General features: G+C 45.8%; 1 protein-coding gene across 10 annotated transcripts in view; it reads left to right on the top strand.

Moving 5' to 3' along the window:
- The window catches only part of LOC103824792 (arrestin domain-containing protein 3-like), a 78,790-nt gene that overhangs the window by 19,832 nt on the left and 35,277 nt on the right, over nucleotides 1-23,681 (top strand). The window contains exons 6-10 of one of the 10 annotated variants that reach the window (XR_007780325.1): nucleotides 786-948; nucleotides 1,773-1,927; nucleotides 7,146-7,294; nucleotides 8,216-11,632; nucleotides 14,386-17,208. Coding sequence is in view for 5 of the 10 variants with exons in the window: in XM_050986387.1 (XP_050842344.1) it covers nucleotides 15,102-16,445 (1,344 nt within the window). In the remaining 5 variants the exon portion in view is untranslated. The other 9 variants (XR_007780326.1, XR_007780329.1, XR_007780328.1 and 6 more) reach the window with 9 other exon arrangements.

Here is a 23,681-nt window from a genome sequence, read left to right as displayed (position 1 = left end):
TCCTCAGGTTTCCCTCTGTGGAGAAGCTTTAGGGCGATGGGGAAGGAAAGGAGTCGGTTCTGATGGAGGGTTTGGATCCAGAGCTTTGTTGTCTGAACCCAGCACCAGCTCCAGCAGAACTCCTGAGCCCGTGGGTGCTGCTCCTTTTAACCCCAGGGAGAGGGCAGGGAAGGGGCAGGGAGCCACCAGCCAGGGACAGGAGGGGAGCTCTCAAGGGACAAAGGACACCTGGATGGCCCAGTGCCCCCGGGGGGTAGAGGGCATCCTTTGAATCTGCCACTCAATGCCCTTCTGGAATGCCAGGACTGACAGACAGTGCTGGGAGGGCTCAGGGAGGGGAAAGGAGAGGTGACTGACACACCTGGAAGGGAACCTTCAGGGGAGGGACCCGGGGTTCTGAGGTAAACCCTGAAATCACACTATGAATATGCAACAGGCTGTTGGTTTTAAGGGTTAATCCTCTGTTAACGTGGGTCCTTTTTTGGGCTTATTTTGCCCAGAAAAGGTACCCGGACTGTCCGTAACTCTTTGTTTTTATTGTCTCATATTGTCCTAATCCAAATTGTCCAAATTTTTATTACTCTAATTGTATTACTATTTGTATAACCATTTTATTACTATTAAACTTTTAAAACTTTAAAAACAAGTGATTGGAGTTTTTCACAGGGGCTATTAGAAACAAGCTCCTCATGAAAAATTTCATAGAAAGATAACTTAGACTAATACTTATGAAATGCCAATAAAACCCCACTTTTTAATCATATACTTGTTTCATTTTTCTTCAGGTATATGTTGATATTCCAGGAGCTGTGGATTTGTTCCTTAACTTACCACTTGTCATTGGTACCATTCCTCTACATCCATTTGGTAGCAGAACATCAAGCGTAAGCAGCCAGGGTAGCATGAACATGAACTGGCTTGGTCTGACTCTGCCTGAAAGACTAGAAGGTAGCATGATAATACAAATTCCAATCAATTCGCTACTCTCTTGATTTTTGTCTGCTTTATTCATTGTAGTCTTGTTAACAGAGTCAAATTACATGTTTTTATAATAAAGCCCACAGGAGATCCGTTGTGGATGTTTTCTTGCCACCTGCTTGTTCTGTGAAGAACAAGAGATTTTTTTTTTTCCCTCCCCACCTTTCTGTCTCTAGGACAGGCAGTGAAATCTAGCTTCTTTGGAAAGTGGCAGAAATAAAAGCACAGGATACCATTGTATCTGTGCATAACTTCATTGCTTCCACTTCCAGTATCCCAATTGCATCTTTGGTGATAAGGCGTTGCAACCCATAATAGCAGTTTCTGGGCTTTCTCATCAGTCTTAGTAGCCAAGGCTTTGTGAAAAGATAATATTCTTTTCTATGGGAGATTTCTTATGGCCAAAGAAAGAATTATGTATTTCCTTCCTTCTATTTTTGCATATCTAATATCTTGCTTTTTTTAAGTACAAATCCCAGACCTGGAGACTTCTGGAGTACAGAAGACTGCAGTGTTCTGTCATTTCTACCTGTACAGAGAATAAATTATCTTTGGTCTGATTTAAATTTTAGGGGGATAATTCAGCCACAATAAACAGTGGTCAGTCTGTCTTTGAACATAAACTTAATATCAGAATAGAACAAAATAGTCCCCCTTTTTTGTTTAACAATTTTTAAGTCATTGTTTATCTGCTGGTGAATCTTTCAGTGGTTGAAGATTAATATTAATCATGTTGTGTATTTTGTCATGCTTAAGAACTTGTTGTTTGAACTGTATGTACCTTCTCCCTCCAGCACCTCCTAACTATGCAGAAGTGGTCACAGAGGAAAACAGACAGTCTGGCCTTGCACCTGTAGCTGCTTTTGATGATTTTCAGAGAGCACTGCAAGGACCATTATTTGCATACATCCAGGAGTTTCGTTTTCTGCCTCCTCCCCTATATTCGGAAGTAGGTATATCTGTCAGACTATGATGATTTATAAATTGTTTGTGGCTGATTTTTTTTTTTTGTCTGATGGAATAAGTTTACAAACCTGTTTCTCCTTCCTAAAATTGGAAGAAACCATTAAAATGATAAACATGGAATAAGCTGGTTTTGAGGAGGATTTTTGTTTGCAAGATGCAGATGAATTGCATCATGGGTTTTCCATGCCTGTTTTACAGCATGGGTTGCCCTTTTTATATATTTTTTTTTTTTATGTGACCTCTGCAACCTTAGATTTAAAAGGTGCTCCATGAGGTGCCTTGGCTTCTCCATCATGCTATGTCCTGGAGCTGCTGACCCGGGAGGTAATTCTTCTTGGCAGCACTCTTCCCTAGTCTAATACTTTCTGGAAATTTTCAAAGTGTTGTTTGCCATTTTAGAGACATAATTTTTAAAAAATTGTGTATTAAAAATAAGGTTTCAACTCTTTCACCCCTGCCACTTCCTAACATTTTATAGCAACCACTTATCTGTTTTGCCTGCATGTGTGTTTAAATTCTGTGAACGTAGGCCTTTCAGAAGTTTCATGTAGAAAAGTGATGTATTGGTATTAATTTATGACTTAAGTTTTCTGAAGTAAACAGTTCTTCAACACTTTTGTCCTTCACAGAACTAAAAATGCAGCCACCAAATAACCATGAATGAGATGCAAATTCCAAAGCTTTTCATGTTGTTTTTTTTTTTTTTCTTTTTCAAGAAAAATAAGTGATGTAGGACAAATGGGAAAAAAAAGTGTCCTCTGGCCAAATTTGGTCTGAATTGATCCACTTAAGGAAAATAGCATTATGTAGCATGACATCCCCCCCCAGCTTTAAATGCAAAAACAAAGGGCTATATGACATTAACTGATTCAATGTCTAAAAGATGCAATGTACATGTAAACTATTCTTACATCTATTTATTGAGACCTAAGTTAGCAGGCTTGTACCCTTTATTTCTCCTGTAGAGAGGAAGAAGAGGCAAAGTTTAGAACACATGAACATTTTGAAACATCCCGTAGGATATTTGAGTATTAACTACTTTAATTTAAAAGTAGAATGATTTTTTTATTGATAAATTTCTGTCATTTCAAGAAAAAACTTCTTTGCTTCTCTCAAGTAAATATTTCCTAAATTACGTTTCCAGTGGTATGTGTCATCTTTTTTGTATAAATCAGATAACTCAAAAGACTTCTGTGTGAGTAAAGGAGAAAAAATTTTTATAGCAGTTATTCATGCTTATCCTTAAATTGCCATCAACGTGTAGTTTAAAGTCTTCCACTGGATCTAATATTTCTATTACTGTTTATCCAAAGTTTTGTTTAACTAGAAGTGTTTCAGTTATTTCAATAACACCGGGACTGGAAATGCCACATATCATTATAATTGTCTTAAACTTGTGAATTTTGATTTTTATTCCTAACAATTGATGCTGAAATGCACTGAGTTGTCGTGGCTTTTATTTTTGGTTTGGTGGTTTGTTTTTTTTTTTTTTGTTGTTTTGTTCTGGGTTTATTTGGTCAATTGTTTGGTTGTTTGGTTTTTTTTGTTGTTGTTGTTTTGGGGTTTTTTCTTTTTCTTTTGGTTAGATTGATCCAAACCCAGATCAGCCCACAGATGAGATACCGTCTTGCCCCTCTCGTTGAAGGAATCCATAAAAAGCTGACTTGACTTGGGTTTTGAATCACACCTTCTGTGTTGAAGATCAAGGTGTCATAGTGGAGACTTGCTTTTAAAGGAAATGGTATTGCTCTTGCCTGTATGGTAAATAAATGAAAAGAACCTGTGATCATGCTTTTGACACCTACAGCACATCATAGGACTGCTCCACATGCTTGAAAACTTGCGTCCCCTTCCATTAAATAGTGGCACATACTAGGAGCAGCCTTATTAGCATGCAGTCAGGTGTTTCAAAACACTCAAACCATGTTGTAATGTTGTAAGAGAGGAATGACTGCTTTCTATGATTCTATGAAAATTTGCACATGCTTGTTACTTATGTTATACAGTTAAGTGTCACTACAACTTATTCTCAGTTGTGATGGACTGTTGTTACCAACCCTTCCCCAATTGTTTGTGATCTGCACAACAAGGAACAAAAGACAGCTTTACCAAAAAAAAAAAAAAAAAGATGAAGGCTGACAAAAGCCCTGACTTTTTCTTTTCTTTTAATTTGATGTAGCCTGGACTTTGCCTACACATGCTTATAATTGTCCTTGTAGGCTGATCATGTATCACCTCTTCAGCTTGGATCCTATTGTGGATTTATTTACAAGCATTACATGCCTTCAAAGTCAATCCTTGCTGTATGTTTTGCAGCCAACTGTAGTAGACAAGCATCAGATAGGTGGGGGAAGAGAGAACAGAAGGAAACTAATGAGACGTAATCAAGATTGTATACCTTCTTGATTTTTTAAAATAATTCGTTGCCTTTGTGCTTTTATTGCAAAGCAGTGTTTTGTTACAGACTGCCTAAAGATCACTAAATCTCAGGTGAATTCATCACTTGCCAAACTGTTAGAATACTATTTGTTTTATGTTGCACTCTTATTTATATTTGTGGTTTGGTTTTGTTCTTTGAGGGGGATTTTGAACAGGGACATGCACAAAACTTACAAAGTGAAAGCAGCACCAGCAGACACTAGCAAAGTGTGAAAAGAAAGAGTGAAAAGGGGATAATCATATGCTGTCCAGGGTTCACAGGCAGCATTAATCTTAACTATTAGGGATGGGAAGGAGAAGGTTTATTGGTTGGTTTCTGTTTAGTTTTATTTAAATAATATGTAGTTCCCTAATCATGAAAATTGATATATAAAATGAGTCTCCAGTAGAAAGTGTATTTCAGATTGCAAGAAAAAAATTGAACTATGGCAAGTAAGCAGCAGCCCAGTTTGCCCATTTGGTATTATCTTCAGGGTTTATGATACTCTGTCACAGAATCATAGAACACCAGATTGGAAGGGAGCTCAAGGACTATCTGGTCCAACCTTTCTTGGCAAAATCATGGTCTAGACAAGATGCCCTAGTACACCTAAAAAGTGTCCAGTGTTGGGGAATCTGCCACTTCCCTGGGGAGATTATTCCAATGGCTAATTGTTCTCATTGTGAAAAATTGTTCTCTCGTGTCCAATTGGAATCTCCTGAGGAGTAACTTGTACCTATTACCCCTTGTCTTTTCCATGTGACTCCTTGTAAAAAGGAAGTCTCCATCTTCTTTGTAGCCACCCTTTAAATACTGGAACATGGTGATAAGGTCTCCCCTTAGCCTTCTTTTCTCAAGGCTGAACAAACTCAGTTCTCTCAGCCTTTCTTCACATGGCACCTTCCCAGTCCTTGAATCATCTTTGTGGCCATTCTCTGGACCCTCTTCAGCCTGCCCACATCTTCTTTTGTATATCAGGGACCAAAAGTGAACATAGTATTCCAAGTGTGGCCTGACAAGGCACTGAGTAGAGTGGGAGAATGACTTCTTTATCTCTGCTGGTGGTCCCCTTGTTGATGCAACCCAGCATCCTGTTGGCTCTCTGCCACAGCAGCTCACTGTTCACTCGTATTCAGCTTGTTGTCCACCAGGATCCCTAGGGCCCTTTCCACAGAACATCTCCCCATTGGGATAGATCCTAGCCTATGCTGCATTCCTGGATGATGTTTTCCCAGGTGCAAGATGTTTGTCTTTGTTGATCTTCATAAGGTTCTTGTTAGCCCACTCTTCCAGCCTGTCCATGTCTTCCTTCAGGGTGGATCTTTCCTCCAAAGCATCCGCTTCCCCACTCGGCTTGGTATCATCAGCACACTTCATCGGGGTACACTTGATTCCATCATCCAGATTACTTATGAAGATATTGAACAGCATTGGGGCCCAATATCGATCCCTGGGGGACCCCACTTGTGACAGATTTCCAGTTTGAAAAGGAGCTATTTACCACTACCTTCTAGGTGTGGCCTGTCAGCCAGTTCCCCACCCACCTAGACCGCTTGTCTAGATGATAACACATTAGTCTCTGTAGGAGTAGGCTGTGGGAAACAGCATCGAAAGCCTTGGAGAAATCCATGTAGACATTGTCCACTGCTTGCCCCACATAACCAAGCCAGTTAGTGCCGCGCTGCTGCGTCGAATGCACTTCACTCCCCTGAGAGCAGAGGGGGAGGCGGCCGCGGCTAGCTTGGAGCACAGCAGCAGCTAGCAGCTAGGGGCACTACCCGGATTCGTCAGGGATGTCTGGGCAGCGCCTTCGGCAGAGGCAGCAGTATCGAGAGGAGCGGCAAAAGCGGAGAAGCCAGAGAGAAAAGAGGGTCTTAACTCGCCTGGTGCAGTCCAGAGATTTAATGTCTCATTGTCTCCAGGGAATCCAGGCGGGAAAAGGCAGGGAACAAAGGGCAACAGCGGTATATGAAGGGGGTGTAACATAGGTACAAGAACCAATGGGGGAAACTGAGGAGGGGAATTGAATATAACTGACATGGACAAGAACTAATGATATAAAATCTAGGGAGGGGCTCGAGGCACCTGCCAAATCACTTTCTGAGGAAGGGAGAAGTTTCTGGAGAAATGGGCAGGGCCCCGGGAGATGAACAGGGCTCTGGAGGAGGGGAAAATGTAACAAGTGGGGTGGTTGCTAAGGGAACGGGGGTGGAGACAAGGGCTTGGCAGCTTTCTCAGAACAGGGGGGAACCCACTCAGGGAAAGGGGGAAACCAGGGCTGAACCATCAACATAGGCTTAGGGATGCAAAATGGGGAGAACAACATCAACGGGGAAAACAATACAAATGGAAACTGAACCCACACCACAAGAAGTTAGTCATAGAAGGTGATCAGGTTTGTTAAGCATAATTTGCCCTTGGTGAGTCCATGCTGGCTTTTCCCAATCCCATGCTTCATTTGACTTCTGATAGCTCCAAGGAAGATTTGTTCAATAACTTTCCCAGAGACTGAAAAAGACTGATGGACCTATAATCTCCATTGATCCTCTTTTAATCCTTTCTTGCTTTCTTGTAGATAGGGGTGTAATTAGCCTTCTTCCAATCTCCTGGGCAGTCCCCTGATCTCTGTGAGTTCTCAAGGGTTATTGAGAGCAAGCAGCCTTGCAATGATGTCAGCCAACTCTCTTAACACTCTTGGGTGGACAGTGTTAGGGTCCATCAATTTGTTGGGGTCAAGCTCCTGTAACAGTTTACATGCCAACTCTTTCTTCATTGACACTAGGTCTGTGTTTGCATCAACCTGGATTTTTGTTCCCAAGGCCTGGGGCCCAACAGTGCTCGGTGAAGAAGACAGAGGAGAAAAAAGTGTTGAGAACCTCTAGCCTTTTCAGCATTGTTGGTGACTAATTCATCTCTCCTGTTTAACATCAGGTCCATATTTTCCTTCTGTTTCTTACTGTTTACATACACAAAGTACCCTTTCTTCGGATTTTTGACATCTCTGGACAATTTCAATTTGGGCTGAACTTCTGCTTTTTTAGCTGCTTCTCTGCATGCCCTGGCAGTGTCTTTATAGTATTCAATAGCTATTTGTCTGCTTTTCCATCTCTGGTATGCATCTCTTGGTTTTGAGCAGACTCGGAGGTTTGCAGTTAAGCCAGGGGTCTCTTGCTCTGCCTATTTCTTTTACCTTTCAAGGCGATTAATTGCTTTTGTGCTTCCAGGAAAGCATTCTTGGAAAAACTCCCAGCCCTCACTAGCACCTTTATCCTCTGTGGAAGCTTCCCATAGAATCCCTCCCAACTGAGCTCTGAGCAAGCTGAAGTTTGCTCTTCTAAAATCTAAAACCTTTGTCTTAATACTAACCTTTAGCGTGCTCAGCTGGCTCTCCAATTTCACAATATTGTGATCACTGCAGCCAAGGTTATCACTAACAGATATTACAAAGCAGATTTTCTTGGTTTGTGAGAAGCAAGTCCAGCAGTGCCTCATTTCTGTTTGGCACATCTAACATTTGTGTGAGGAAGCAGTCCTCTACGTATTCCAGGAGCTTGATGGCTGATATATGAGCTGCTGTATTGTTCTTCCAACAAATGTCTGGGCAGTTGAAGTCATCCATGAGAACCAGGTTCTGTTGACCTGAAGCTTGTTTAAGTGACCCAAATATTGCTCCATTTGCCTAATCATCTTGGTTTGGAGGTTGGTAGACCAAAACTATTATAAAACTGAGCCAGAGTATCAGTGTTACCAACCATACTCAAATTAGTTTGCTGAGAATTGCTCTGATTGCTCCTGGGCTAGTCCTGAGAGCTTTAAAACAAACAATTTATAACAAAAAAATTTCCATTTTAGGGCCAGTTCTCTTCAACATCTTCATAAACGCCTTGGATGCAGGACTTGAAGGTGTACTAAATTTGCTGACGATAATAAAATGGGAGGAGCTGTTGACTTCCTCAAAGGCAGAGAGGCCCTGCAGAGAGACCTTGACAAATGAGAGGGCTGGGCAATCACCAACCATATGAAGTTCAACAAAGGCAAGTGCCAGATTCTGCATCTGGGATGGGGCAACCCTGGATGTATGGGCAGACTGGGGAACAAGAGACTGGAGAGCAGCCCTGTAGAAAGGGACCTGGGGGTCCTGGTCAATGCCAAGTTGAATATGACTCAGCAGTGTGCCCTGGCAGCCAGGAGGGCCAACTGTGTCCTGGGGTGCATCAGGCACAGCATCGCCAACCAATTAAGGGAGGTGCTTGTCCTGCTCTGCTCTGCACTGGTGTGGTCTCACCTTGAGTCCTGGGGGCAGTTTTGGGTGCCACAGTATAAGAAGGATATAAATCTATTAGAGAGCATCCAAAGGAGGGCTACAAAGATAGTGAAAGGTCTAGAGAGGAAGCTGTATGAGGAGTGGCTGAGGTCACTTGGTTTGTTCAGCCTGGAGAAGAGACTGAAGGGAGGCCTCATTGCAGTCTACAGCTTCCTCATGAGGGCAAGTGGAGGGGCAGGCACTGATACTGATCTCTTCTCTCTGGTGACCAGTAATAGGACCTGAGGGAATGGCCTGAAGTATCGGGGGAAGTTTAGGTTGGATATTAGGAAAAGGTTCTTCACCCAGAGGGTGGTTGGGCACTGAAACGGGCTTCCCAGAGAAGTGGTCACAGCACCAAGCCTGACAGATTTCAAGAAGTGTTTGGATGATGCTCTCAGGCACAGGGTGGGATTCTTGGGACTGTCCTGTGCAGGGCCAGGAGTTGGACTTTGATGATCCTTGTGAGTCCCTTCCAACTCAAGATATTCTATGATTCTAAGAAGCAAACAAAAAATCCAACGGCTTTAATCATACATTCATCTAGAATGCAAAAACTTATATAGAAAAAGCACTGACTCCTTGAACATATTCTAAAGAAGAAATGAATGATGGAGCTATTAGATCTGTTCAGTGTTTTTATGCTAGAGATTTGTAAATGTAAGTTTTCTTTTCAGAAATCATGTAAAAAAAAAATAGAACCAACCACCAACAACAAAAAACCCCACCCAAAGCAAAACACCAACAACAAAAACTATTGTCTCAGACATGTCTGATGTTGATTATTTAAAAACTAATTCATCATGTGGATCCTTGTGCAATGAAACAGCTCAGAAGGGAGGAGAGGGGAGGGAAAGCTGATGTTTCTGTATTGTGCTCATTCTTACAAAGTTATGCCTTATTTTTAAGGCTTCATAAATATAATAAAATAGGCTTTTCCAAAAGTGGCCTTTATGAGAACATGAAAGATATTTTATGTTCCAAAAATTATGACAGGGTGATTAAATGAGAGTCACATCTTAAGTGATTCAGTTCAAATGTTTGGACTTTGATAAGCAAGAATTGGAAATTGGGTGATGTATTAAGCTGCCATTTTTGTGACTGTCCTTTCCTTCAATCCTTTCTAACCAGACAAAATTTTACAAGTTAAAATTGTTGGCATAAAAGGGCATTTGATGATTTTTTTTTTTCTTTTTTGTTAACAGACTAGGGAACAATTATTGATATATGTAGCATTGAAGCACTTATCCCAGTATATTGGAAAAACTATATATGAAGCAAAATTGACCAATGTCATAATTTATGTTGCATCACAGGCTGTGATCAGAGTGAAAAATTCTAAAACCTTATCAAATAAAGATTTCCCACTTAAACTTTTTATTTGTTGTTCAGAGGCATTATAGGTTCGTAGTTGTAGCCCAATATTTGATACAGAATCTTGATCTGAATTAAGAAAAAGTAAAATCCAAGCATTAGAGAAACAAAGTGCACTATTAATTGTTTGCTTTAGAGATTCTATTCTGTGGCTGGGTTTTGGTTGGGGTTTTCTGTTTGGTTGTTTTTGGTTGTGTTTCTTTTTTAAATTAACTTTTGGTGCTGAATATGTCCTTATGGACTTTGTTTTGGGAGAACTATGTGGAAAACAATTAAATTTTTTCTGTTGTTCTTCCTTGTGAAAAAGAAACTTTAAAATTTTGTTTAAATGCTTTAATTGTAATCTGTAAGTTTGTTTGTGATTTAAACATTGAATATATGTCTTTGTGTAAGATAACAGCCATAGGGATCAAATTGCTATCAGAAATGCATATGCTATGTATCAACTACATTGGGAAAAAATATTTCTGGAGCTACACCACTGATTAGTACAAGAGCTGAGTTTCAGCACCTTCAGTTCCTTTACCTTGTTTATATCAATGGTTTCTTAGGGCTAGGTTTCAGCTGGGAAGCTCTAATACAATCTCCTAAACTTAGAAAATACCAATAACTTACAGGATATTAATGTTTTTTTCAGGACACTGCTTAAAAATTACTGTAACTTGTGACCTCTGATCAAGTTGTTTAGTGTTTTCCAGTACATATGGTGGGGGCAGGGGCTGCACATATTTGTAGGGGTGGGAGGAAACTGGGGAAGTGGAATTACTTTAAAAGCCAGATAACTCAGTGATTTGCAATTGGGATCTGAAGGTTGGTTTGTTGAACTGGGGTCAACAAGGTATGTCTTGCTGTTTACTTAGACATCTAATGTTACCAGATGTTGAAAATCACTATCTGTGATTTGTGTTTTGGTCAGTAGAGCTTTGCAAGATATTAAAACAGCTCCTCAACATTCCAGAAATGAAGCACTGCCATAGCATCTTGTTTCTGTATACTGCACACAGCTGAACCTCTGAAAGAACGGAATATCATCATTGCTTGGTATCAAAGTGTCTTTTGACCTAAGGCAAGGTTCACTAGGCTAGCAGCTGGGACTCAGGAGTCCAGTAAATGCTGTTCCTGACTGTTGGTGTTGAAGGTACCAAAGACTGCTAAATTATCATGGTATTGTTACAGGAGGTTTTATGGTATATGCTACTAACATAGACAACCCAAACATTGGATCTAACTCCTTGTATAATGCAAACAGTAGACTTCCTAAATGCATGAATTATTATATCAAATAAAGCATGTTTATTTAATTTTGAATTTGCAATTGCCAAGTAGGGAGAATCCAGAAAGATCTTTTTGGTGCCCAATGTGAGGCTCGAGGGCACATAAACAAAAAGGGAATAACAGTTCTTGAGTAATCTAATTTTTTCTGTGTGGCTATAGAAACCTCGTTAGGCGACACCATGTGGTCCAGCTTGCCCTGGTTTGGGTGACACGTGATCGTGGCTGTATTTCTCCCTTTTGCAGGCCCTTATCTGAACATGGGTCCTATAACCAAGGCTACTGTGGCTGTTATCCGGTTTGCTTTATGGGCGAATAAGGTGAGGAATTCATGGATTTTTAACTTCCTCTGGAAAGCAGGCACATAGATTCACAGCTATCACACATTAACTGTATGTGTTTGGGGTTACTTTAATAATGGCACCTGCTGTAAGGAAATGACACCGGAGGAAATCTTCTCCCAACCCTTTAACCATCTCTTTGGGTCTGCCCCACCAGTTTTTGAAGGGTTCAGATCCACTCTAAGTATTAATGATATCATCCAGGGGCTGGTGTTGCTGATAGGCCTGTTCTAGCATTTAGAGAGAAGGGGAGACTAACCCAGATAACTACCCTGACACCTACCCCAGAACCTAACACACCACCAGAGTCTAGGGATGTTGCTGCCCCAGAGCCTGACCCTACCCCACAGCCCACCCCAGATATGAACTACCCAGATTGGGTGGGGGGGGGGGTCTGGTGAAGGAGATGCACGAGATGCTGAAGGAATACACTTCCCCAGCTGGTGAGAAGCCCTCCCCCTGCCTTGAAGAGGGAGAGTCTAATAGTGCAGCAGTGGAACCCACAGATGTCACACCTATCCAGGTTCCAGCTGAACTGCAAAGGCAGTCACAGCCAGCAGCAGTTGCCCCTGCAGAAACAAGGAGATCTAAGAAAAAAGCAGAGCACCCAGATAGGGGAGGGCCCTCATAACCCACAGGGGAGCCAGAGGTTGCAATCATCACCGAGCCCCTGATGTACAAAAGTCTCCGTAATCTGCACATAGACATTGTACGATGGGGACGTGAGGCTTATACAACCTGGCTACTTCAGGTCTGGGACCTTATGGGTACAGGCATCCAGCTGGATGGTGGTGAGGCAAGGAACTGGGGACCCTTGACCCAGGACTCAGGTATCAATCAGATTTTTGTAAGGGAGCCAGGGTCCCTTTCCCTCTGGGTGCGGCTTTTAACGAGTGCCAGAGAGAGGTTTGTCCACAGGGAGGGAATGCAGGAGCACCACCATAGAATGTGCTGGAAGACCCTCTGAGGGGGGAGGAAGGGATCCAACAGCTGAGAGAAGTGGCATAATTGGAGGTGCTCTTTGGGAGGGATGGACAGCATGATAATGACCCCGACCAGGTCAGGTGCACAGGGCAAATGCTGTGGAGTCTGGCAAATCTGGGCCATCTCAATACACCACCTTCATTGCAACGATTAATGCCGATACCAACCGAGAGACAGTGGGCTCTGTTGTCAACAAGCTTAGAAATTATGAAAGTGTGATCAATGGCCCGATGCAGGCTCATGTCTCTGCCGTGGTCCAAGAACTCAAAGAGGAGATGAGGGAGATGAGGGAGGAGGTGAGGAGGAACAGTTCCCACATTGCACCAGTGTGAGTCACAGGCCCCAGAGTCAGAGCCCAACATTCCCCAGCTAGAGAGAGAGGGTACACCCCACAGGCTGACTTCCGCGCTGCTGTGTCGAGTGCACTTTACTCCCCTGAGAGCGGGGGGGAGGCGGCGCCGGCTAGCTGGGAGCACAGCAGCAGCTAGCAGCGGGGTGTCTGGGCAGCGCCTTCGACAGGGCAGCAATATCAAGAGGAGTGGCAAAAGCCGAGAAGCTTGAGAGAAAAGAGGGTCTTAACTCGCCTGGTGCAGTCCAGAGGTTTATTGTCTCCAGGGGATCCAGGCGGGAAAAGGCAGAGAACAAAGAGTAACAGCAGTATATAAAGGGGGTGGAACATAGGTACAAGAAACAATGGGGGAAACTGAGGAGGGGAATCAACATAACTGACACGGGCGAGAACTAATGATATAAGAGCTAGGGAGGGGCTCGGAGCACCTGCCCAATTACCTTGTGAGGAAGGGAGAAGTTTCTGGAGAAATGGGCAGAGCCCCGGGAGATGGACAGGGCTCTGGAGGAGGGGAAAATGTAGCAAGTGGGGTGGTTGCTAAGGGAACGGGGGTGGAGACAAGGGCTTGGCAGTATGCCCAGACTGGGAGGGAAGCATTTCAGGGAGAGGGGGAAACCAGGACTGAACCATCAAAATAGGTTTAGGATTACAACTGGGGGGAACATTACAAAATGGGGAGAACAATACAAACAGGGAAGATAACACAATTGGAAATTGGATGCGCACCACAACAGCTGACCTGTGGTTACTTCTGCGGGACCATGGGGATGACATAGGAAGGTGGGATGGAAAACCCACTTCTGTCCTGGCAGACTAGGTGCGTCAACTCAAGGAGGGAAACACTAACTGAGGGAACTCCAGTAAAGTGAAGGTAGCCTCAACCTCCCATGACCGAGCTGCTGAGTATGATCTGTCAGATCCCCTTGAAGGTACCTTACCATGTATGCCCAGGAAAGAAATAATAATCAGGGTTAGAGGGGCCCTGCCTCTAGCCAGGGAGAGGCACGGGAGAACCGGATCTTCTGGACGGTGTGGATCCGATGGCCTGACACATCGGAAACACAAAAATACAATGCCCTAGTTGATACTGGTGCGTAGTGTACCCTGATACCTTTGGGACATGTGGGGGCGGAACCTGTTTCCATTGCCAGGGTGACAGGGGGATCACAGCAATTGACCCTGTTGGAAGCCAAGGTGAGCCTGACTGGGAAAGAGTAGCAGAAACATCCTATTGTGACTGGCCCAGAGGCCCCGTGTATTCTGGGCATAGACTTCCTCAGGAACGGCTATTACAGAGACCCAAAGGGACTCAGATGGGCTTTTGGCATAGGTGCTGTAGAGGCAGAGGACATTAAGCAGTTGAACTCCTTGCCTGGACTATCAAAAAACCCATCTACAGTAGGTCTCCTGAAGGTGAAAGAGCAACGAGTGCCAATTGCCACCTCGACTGTGCACCGCTGACAGTACCGGAAAAATCGAGATGCCGTAAACCCAAACAACAAAATGATCCGTGAGTTGGAGAGACAAGGGGTGGTCAGCGAAACCCATTCACCCTTTAACAGTCCCATCTGACCTGTGTGCAAGTCTGACAGAAAATGGAGATTGACTGTGGACCATCATGGCTTGAATGAAGTGACTCCACCACTGAGCGCTGCCGTGCCGGACATGCTGGAACTCCAGTACGAGGTAGAGTCCAAGGCAGCGAACTGGTACACCACTATTGACATTGCCAATGCATTTTTCTCCATTCCTCTGGCAGCAGAATGCAGGCCTCAGTTTGCTTTCACCTGGAGGGGAGTGCAGTATACCTGGAATCGATTGCCCCAGGGGTGGAAGCACAGTCCCACCATCTGCCATGGACTGATCCAGGCTGCACTATAAAAGGGTGAGGCTCCAGAACATCTGCAGTACATTGATAACATCATTGTGTGGGGGAACACGGCAGTGGAAGTATTTGAGAAAGGAAAGAAAGTCAGCCAGATTCTTCTAGAAGCCAGTTGCACCATCAAAAAGAGCAAAGTCAAGGGACCCGCCCGAGAGATTCAGCTCCTGGGAGTAAAGTGGAAAGATGGACGGCGTCAGATCCCCATTGAGGTCATCAACAAGATCACCACAATGTCTCCACCAACTAGCAAGAAGGAAACGCAAGCTTTCCTAGGTGCCATAGGTTTTTGGAGAATGCACATTCCTGAGTACAGTCAGATCAAGAGCCCTCTTTACCTGGTCACCTGCAAGAAGAATGAGTTCCACTGGGGCCCTGAGCAGCAACAAGCCTTTGCCCAGATCAAGCAGGAGATCACTCATGCAGTTGCCCTTGGCCCACTCAGGATGGGATCAGAGGTGAAGAACATGCTCTACTCTGCAGCCAGGAACCATGGCTTGTCCTGGACCCTTTGGCAGAAGGTCCCTGGGGAGACTCGGGGTCAGCCGCTAGGATTTTGGAGTCGAAGCTGCAGAGGGTCCAAAGCCAACTCTACTCCAACCGAGAAAGAAATCTTGGCTGCCTATGAAGGAGTCCAAGCTGCCTCAGAGGTGATTGGCACGGAAGCACAACTCCTCCTGGCACCCCGACTGCCGGTGCTGGGGTGGATGTTCAAAGGAAAGGCTCCCACCACCCACCCTGCCACTGATGCTATTTGGAGTAAATGGATTGCTGTAATCACACAGCATGTCCGTATTGGAAACCTGAATCACCCTGGGATTTTGGGGACAATTACAAACTGGCCGGAAGGTGAAGACTTTGGTCTCGCTGATGAAGAGGAACAAGAGCAAGTGACACGTGCTGAAGAAGTGCCACCAAACAACCATCTACCAGCAGAGGAAACACGCTACGCTCTTTTCATGGACAGTTCCTGTTGCATTGTAGGGATGAACCGGAAGTGGAAAGCAGCCATATGGAGCCCCACATGCCAGGTCGCTCAAGCTACTGAAGGAGAAGGTGGATCGAGGCAACTCGCTGAACTCAAAGCTGTTCAGCTGGCCCTGGACATTGCTGAGAGAGAGAAATGGCCAAGGCTCTACTATTACACTGTTTTGGGGATGGTAGCTAATGCTCTGTGGGGATGGCTGGAGAGGTGGAAAAAGGCCAACTGGCAGCATAGGGGAAAACCAATTTGGGCTGCTGATGAGTGGAAAGACATTGCCACTCGGTTGGAGAAGCTCCCTGTGAAAGTCCGCCATGTAGATTCCTATGTGCCCAAGAGTCGGGCTAATGAGGAACACCGAAACAACAAACAGGTAGATCAGGCAGCAAAAATAGAGGTGTCAAAGATAGACTTACATTGGCAACATAAGGGGGAGTTGTTCCTAGCTCAATGGGCCCATGATGCCTCAGGTCATCAAGGTAGAAATGCCACCTATAAGTGGGCACAAGACCGAGGGGTAGATCTAACCATGGACAGTATTTCTCAGGTTATCCATGACTGTGATTTGTGTGCTGAGATCAAGCAGGCCAAGTGAGTGAAGCCCCCAGGATATGGTGGGTGGTGATCCAAACACAAGTATGGAGAGGCCTGGCAGATTGACTATATCACACTGCCCCAGACACGCCAAGGCAAGCGCTACGTGCTGACCATGGTAGGAGCCACCACTGGGTGGTTGGAGACCCACCCTGTGCCTCATGCCACTGCCCGAAACACCATCCTAGGCCTTGAAAAGCAAGTCCTGTGGAGACATGGAACCCCTGAGAGAATTGAGTCAGGCAATGGGACCCATTTCAACAATGGCCTTATCCACACCTGGGTGAGGGAACATGATATTGAATGGTATATCATATCCCCTACCATGCACCAGCTGCCAGGAAAGTTGAACAGTGCAATGGACTACTCAAGACTACCCTGAAGGCACTTGGCCGGGGGGACTTTTAGAAATTGGGAAATGAACTTAGCAAAGGCCACCTGGATGGTCAGCATCCGAGGGTCCATCAATTGAGCTGGTCCTGCCCAGTCTGAACCCCTGCACACAGTGGATGTAGATAAAGTCCCTGTTGTACACATGAAAGGTATTTTAGGAAAGACTGTTTGGATTAGTCTCACCTCAGGCAATGACGAACCCATCCGTGGGATTGTTTTTGCTCAAGGACCTGGTTACACTAGGTGGGTAATGCAGAAAGATGGAGAAACCTGTTGTGTACCACAGGGAAACCTAGTCTTAGTGAGAATTGTGTGTAAGGTTTTGTTGTGCTGCAGATGGAAATAGAATAAAGTGTGGATAATGTTCCAGATTGCAAGGCAGGATGTATTCTATTACCATCTGTATGGCAGTTGTCTGGTGTCAAGTGGGCAATTCCCCTTATCTCTCGTCATGGCCAGGTAGAGGGGAGCACACACCGACACAATGTAGAATTCCAAAAAGCTCTGTTTATTGTTTACAAAGCTCGTATTCTTATAATGTTTTCCTCTTCCGTACGCGCGATCACGCAAAATATAATTGGAGGGCCCGCTTTGTGCACGAGGCATGCACACGTCCTTATCAATTTCTGATTGGCTAGTTACATCTGCACAGCTTAAGCATTTTGTTTTTGCCTTGCGGTTTTCAGCATCCTGTTTCACATCTCTTGCTTGCCAGCTTCTTGCTTATCACCTCCTCATACTTAGGTTCAAGGAGAGGACGTTCCTACAGCTTACTGTAAACCTGTCCCACTGCCCAAGATTGTCCCCCGACATCTCCCCCTCTTTTTTCAAATAAAGCATCAGTCATCTGTTGCAATCGATTCATAATACACTGCACTAAACATGGTCCAAAAAGCAAGCAAAGCAAAATTATAATCACCGGCCCAACAAGCATCATAATAAAACTATTTAACCATCCAGTAATTCCTAACGAATGCAACCAACCTTCTAACCCTAGACCTTCCTGTCTTTGTAGGTGTCCTGTTAGTTCATACAGTTTTTGTATTTGTGCATGAATTGATTTTGAATGGTCAGACAAATTCATGCAACACATCCCTTCAATTTCTTCACACCCATGCCCTTGCACTAAAAGCAAAAAATCAATAGCTGCTCTATTTTGCAAAGTAGCGTGTCTAACTGAGTCAACATCTAACAACAAGTTTGCTAAGGCTAGTGAAGTAACATTTGTTTGTTTAGCTAGCCAACAGCCCAACTTCCTTAAGGTGGCGTGAGCTCCTGCAGAGGCTACCCCCGGAGCTAAAAAGGATGCGGCTACAATAGCTCCTGGAGACCAAAATTCAACATTATCCTTACATTGCTTGGTAAAGGCATGTGTCATTCTTTTATCCCTACGATGGTGACGGCTCATGTTTAATATCATCGACATGTTTGGCGTTATTAATGTTAGTCTCCCTATAGAACATGGTCCACCTCTTCCAACCCTCCTTGTTTCAATGCTGCTGCTAAGGCCATGGCATGAATATTAGCCTTCTGTTTCTCCTCCTCCCAAGGCGCCCGAGAGCAGATTTCCACCATCTGTACCAGGGAGGCACCTGGTCGCAATGTGGCAAGCAATTTTTTACATGTGTCATTTGCATTTTGAGTAGCTATTTCCTTTACCAAGGTTGTTTTTAAATCAGGGTTCATATCAGGAGCACTGTCAACAGCCTCTCTGATGCGATCAATAAAAGTTAAAAAGGGCTCACTTGCTCCTTGTCTTATCTGCAGATATGGAGGATTAGGTTTCCCCATTTGCGGCAGAGCATTAAAGGCTTCTAAAGCAGCAGCTTTACTTTGCGCCAGCACCCGTACTGGTAGTGCTGCTTGTCCCTGAGGATCTCTGTAGGGGCCAGACCCCATTAACATATCAAGGGAAGCTACTCTCAAGGGATCCCCTTGGGGCAAATTCACATTATCTAGCTGTCTTTCCTCCAAACGTTCCTGCCACTTTACCAAGAATAAGGTATACGCAGTGGTTCCTAATAAGGTCTCCATCAGTAGTCGAATATCTGCTGGCACTAATTCCTGATACTTCATAAAGGCAGTCATCTGCCTGCGGACTGCAGAATTGTTTGCCCCATAGGCCATTACACTCTGTTGTAGCTTCGTTACCCACTGCCATTCCAATGCCCTCCATTCTGGCCCATTCGCAGTGGCAACTAGAGGAGCAGATATAACTGGTTCAAGCACAACTTCCCCTTTCAAGTCAGCCTGAGTAATAAACCCCCGCCACTTTTATTCATATCAAAACTAGTATTCTTGGGGATATATCCTTTTTTCTGTTCTTTTTGATACATTTCATGTAACAATTCCTGTTTTTCTTCCTCCGTTAAGCCCTCTCCTGGCCCAAATACCCTTTTAAGCTCCTTGTGCCCCTCCTACACCGTCATTCGCCCATGCTTTATTGCCCTTATCACTCCATCCCGACCTCCCCAATCCATTTGTTCTTTCCTATCTAATTGGTTTTCAATATTCATTATTCCCTCCTTCACAGCCTGCATCGCCTTCTCATACATCTCCCGCCGCCTCCCCTTTTCTCCCCTCTTGTCCAAATCCTGCATGTCTATCATAAGATCAGCCATCTGGTGTCGCTGTTTCCTCAGCTCCGCAATCAGCTCGCTGTACGGAGATTTCGCCAGGGGGGTGGGAGAAGAAGGGGGGGACTCGGGAACATCGGGCAGGGGGATATCCATAGGATTTGGTTCTGCCGTGGGTGCTGGCGGCGCTGAGCCACCTTCAGTGGCGCCTGGAGGAGCTGGAAACCCGCCTGCATCGCGCCGAGGGAGGCCGGGACGGCCCGGGGGCTCCGGGGGGCCCGGGGACGGCGGCGCTGTCGGCTTTAAGGGCTCGTCCAGATTCCAAGGGGGAATGATATCATCGAATTCCCCTCTCCGTCCCACCGGGGCGGCAATTTTTGCCTCGGGCTCACAAGGAGGGACAGAATCAGAAAGCAGTTCCCATTCTGTCAGTCTCTCTGCCTCCTCTCGCCTTTCAGGCGTCTTTGCTTTGCTTAAAGCATCCTGTAGTGCAGCCGCAATCTCCGCATCAGCATGCACTTGATCAATCATTAGTTTAACTGTGGGATAAGTTCGAGCCATGTTTTTGCTCCCCTTCTGGCCTGACTGGACACTTTCCCACAGTTCTTGCCCGATTTTCTGCCATTGTCCTTGGCAAAAGAGCTGTCCTGTGGTTTCTAGTAATCCTCGGCGGCGGCACCAAAACAAAAAATCTACCAGTTCTTGTTGAGATAAGGCACGAAATGATGACACAGACACTGCTGCTCTCGAGGGGAATAAAAGAGAGGGGCTTTATTTTCTGACTCCAACATTTATAGTTTTCCAAAGGTGACAGTGGATTGGAGGGTGACAGTGCCACCTCTCCAATGCCACTGGACAGACCAAGGGTCCATCAATTCTCTCCACCTCCATGAAAGAATGCAAAACATAGGTTATTTACAGAATTGTGTGAGAGAAAGTTTGTTGAGAGAATATAAACATCAGAAGGCTTACAAAGTTTTACAAAATCAGGGTGACATCTCACCCTTTTCTGTCTAAAAAAGAAAAAACGAAAAAAGAAAATGAACAATGTGAAAAACAAACATGAACAATGTTCAGTGTCCATTTGCGGAGGAGTCATCAGAGCGATCACTTGCGTCGTCTGCATCCGAGTCATCACCCGATGAGTCACCCGCTTGATGCCTTTCAGGTTGGTCACGGTCTCCATGTTGCCCGTCGGCCGGATTCTGTCTCTGCGGTCGCAGGTCAGAGCGAACACACTTCGAAGGTACCCAGCGTACCCCAGTATCTGTGGATACACAAGCATACCCGCACCCCGAAGCGATAAGGTCATAGGGATCTTCCCACTGTTTGGTGACTAAATTCCGCACCTGAACCTTCGCTCGAGGCTGAAGTGCCTCATCCGCAGCCTGCAACGAGAGATGATGGTTCAAAATGACAGGATTATTTGAGTTCTGCGGCACAGTGAGATGATTGATTGTGTACAAAGCTTTTGCCAACCGACTGTGCGGGGTTTCACCCTGCATTCCCCGTTTTTGTTTTTGAAGAACCCGCTTCAGAGTACCATGAGGGTGTTCTACAATAGCTTGACTGGTTGGAGAATGAGGGATACCAAACTTGTGTGAGACACCCCACAACTGCAGGAACTGCCGCACCTTCTGTGATGAGTAAGCAGGACCATTGTCGGTCTTCACAGCAGAAGGTACGCCCAGAACGGCAAAGGCCTGCCTCCAGCGGGCAATGACATCACGGGCCTTTTCTCCAGTGTGAGCAGAAGCCCACATGGCAGAGGAGAACGTGTCCACCGTGACATGCACATACTTGAGCTGGCCAAACTCGGCAATCTGGGTGACATCGGTCTGCCAAAGCTCCAAGGCCCGAAGGCCTCTGGGGTTTACCCCTGCTGGCAAAGGCGGAGCAAGCGCGTGGCAGTTGTCACACGACTCAACAATGTCACGAGCCTCAGTTGGGGTCAGCTGAAACTGCTTTTGCAGGGTATGTGCGTTTTGGTGGAAAAACCCATGTGATGCCTTGGCCTGCACGAGTGTATCAGGCTGAGGTGCCACCCACGCTGGGCTAGCCAACTTGTCAGCCCTCGCGTTACCTTCCACTATAAAGCCTGGCAAAGAGGTGTGACTCCTCACATGCAGAACATAGAAGGGATGAACCCAAGCCTGAATGGCACGCCACAAGGTCTTCAGCAAATGAAACAAGGCAGGATTACTGACCTCCTTCAAAACCGAATGACCCAATCGCTGCGCGATGTCGGCCACATAGGCGGAATCCGTGACCAAGTTGAGAGGCTCCTGGGAAAATTTCTCAAATGCCATGACAGCAGCCCTCAGTTCAACCAACTGGGCTGATCCATCCTCATGACCTTCCAAAACCTGCCACTCAGATCCATCCTTCCAGGTAACAATGGCCTTTCCGGTCCTCCCGGAACCGTCAGTGAAGACGGTGGGTCCTTGCACGGGTTCCTGACTATTTTTGGGCCGCAAAGACATTTGTGTGAATCTCGCCACATGCAACAGCTTATGGCTGGGCAGATGATAAGTGATCTGCCCTGAAAAGTTTTCCAGAGCACTCTGCAGGGACACACTGTTTGCAAAGCTCCAGTCAAAATCCTCCCGTTGCACCGGGAGTACAATCTTTGCGGGATCCGCACCCATCAATTGCAAACACCGTTGCCGGCATTTGATTATCAAGCGAGCGATTAGCTCAAACAATGCAGTTGCCGTCTTCTGCGGCTGATGGGGCAGGAAAACCCATTCCAAGATGTGCAAGGAATCGGACCATTTGTCACTCCACTGGCCAATGATACCTGTGGGATGCGAATCTGGAGTGGTGATGAACACAGTGACATCAACGGAGGGATCAATGCGATGAACTTGGCAAGCCGAAACAGCTTGCTGAACCACCTCCAGCGCCTTTTGCGCCTCAGGGGTCAACGTGCGAGGTGACTTTAGATCATTGTCTCCTTTCAACAAATCATACAGCGGAGACAGCTGTGCATTGGTCAGTCCCAAATATGGACGCAACCAAGTGATGACACCTACCAATTTCTGAGCATCATTCAGTGTCTTCACAGAATGCACAAATTGCACCTCTTGGTGACAAATTGTCTGTTCCAGAATTTTGACCCCCAAATACTTCCAAGGTGGTTGTTGTTGAACCTTTTCTGGAGCCACTTGCAGCCCATGAGCATGCAAAGCATCCAGCAACCGAGGCTGAATCCTCAGCAGCTCATCCTGGGTGGACGCAGCCACCAAAATGTCGTCCATATAATGATACAGACGTGCATCAGGAAACTGCTTGCGAACTCCAGACAAGGCCTGGGCCACATACCATTGGCATATGGCTGGGGAATTGCGCATGCCCTGGGGCAGCGTCCTCCATTGATATCTCTGTGCCGGCTCAGCGTTGTTAATTGCTGGCACCGTGAAGGCAAATTTCGGCCTGTCATTTGGATGCAAAGGAATTGTAAAGAAACAATCCTTCAGATCCACAATGAGGATCGGCCAGTCCGCGGGAAGCATGGTAGGCGATGGCATGCCCACCTGCAATGTTCCCATGCCTTCCATCACGGCATCGACCTTTCGGAGGTCTTGCAACAACCTCCATTTCCCAGATTTCTTTTTGATGCAGAAGACAGGAGTGTTCCAGGGACTGGTAGAAGGCTCCAGATGACCCTGGTCCAACTGCTCCTGCACCAGATTTCGAAGGGCGACCAATTTTTCATGAGGGAGGGGCCACTGGTTCTCCCAAACAGGTTTGTCTACCAGCCACCGTATAGGAGGCGTAGAACAGTCTGTGCCCTTCGTCGCAGTGGCCCCCATCAAAAACCCGTCCCGATGCGCACCTCCCAGGCGGACAGAACATCCCTCCCCCAGAGGTTAGCAGGGGTAGAGGTAACATGAGGCCTAACCCAGGCCGTCTGTCCCTCCGGGTTTGCGACCAGCACGGGCCGCTGGCTCACGAAACATTGCGCCGTCCCTCCCAGTCCTGTGACAGGCGTCTCCACCGGATCCAGGGGCCACTCCGGGGGCCAGGCAGCAAGGGAGAGAATCGTGACATCAGCCCCACTGTCAAGAAGTCCGCGGAGGCGGATGTCCGACGGCGTCGCACCAGGGTTGGACAGGGTGCACAGCATCTCGGGACGGTCCTTGGACAGGACGGTGGTCCAGTGAACTTGAGGCGACCCAGTGGATCCAAAGCCGCCCACACCACGTGACCGGTCAGCCGTCCTGCGAACAGAGGACTTAAAAGGCACAAGTTGAGCAATGCGCGTC

Source organism: Serinus canaria, chromosome W (assembly GCF_022539315.1).
Source record: "Serinus canaria isolate serCan28SL12 chromosome W, serCan2020, whole genome shotgun sequence".
In the NCBI taxonomy this organism is placed as follows: domain Eukaryota; kingdom Metazoa; phylum Chordata; class Aves; order Passeriformes; family Fringillidae; genus Serinus; species Serinus canaria.
The sequence above is the reverse complement of the archived record's forward strand: the minus strand, read 5'-3'. Positions and strand labels throughout refer to the sequence as shown.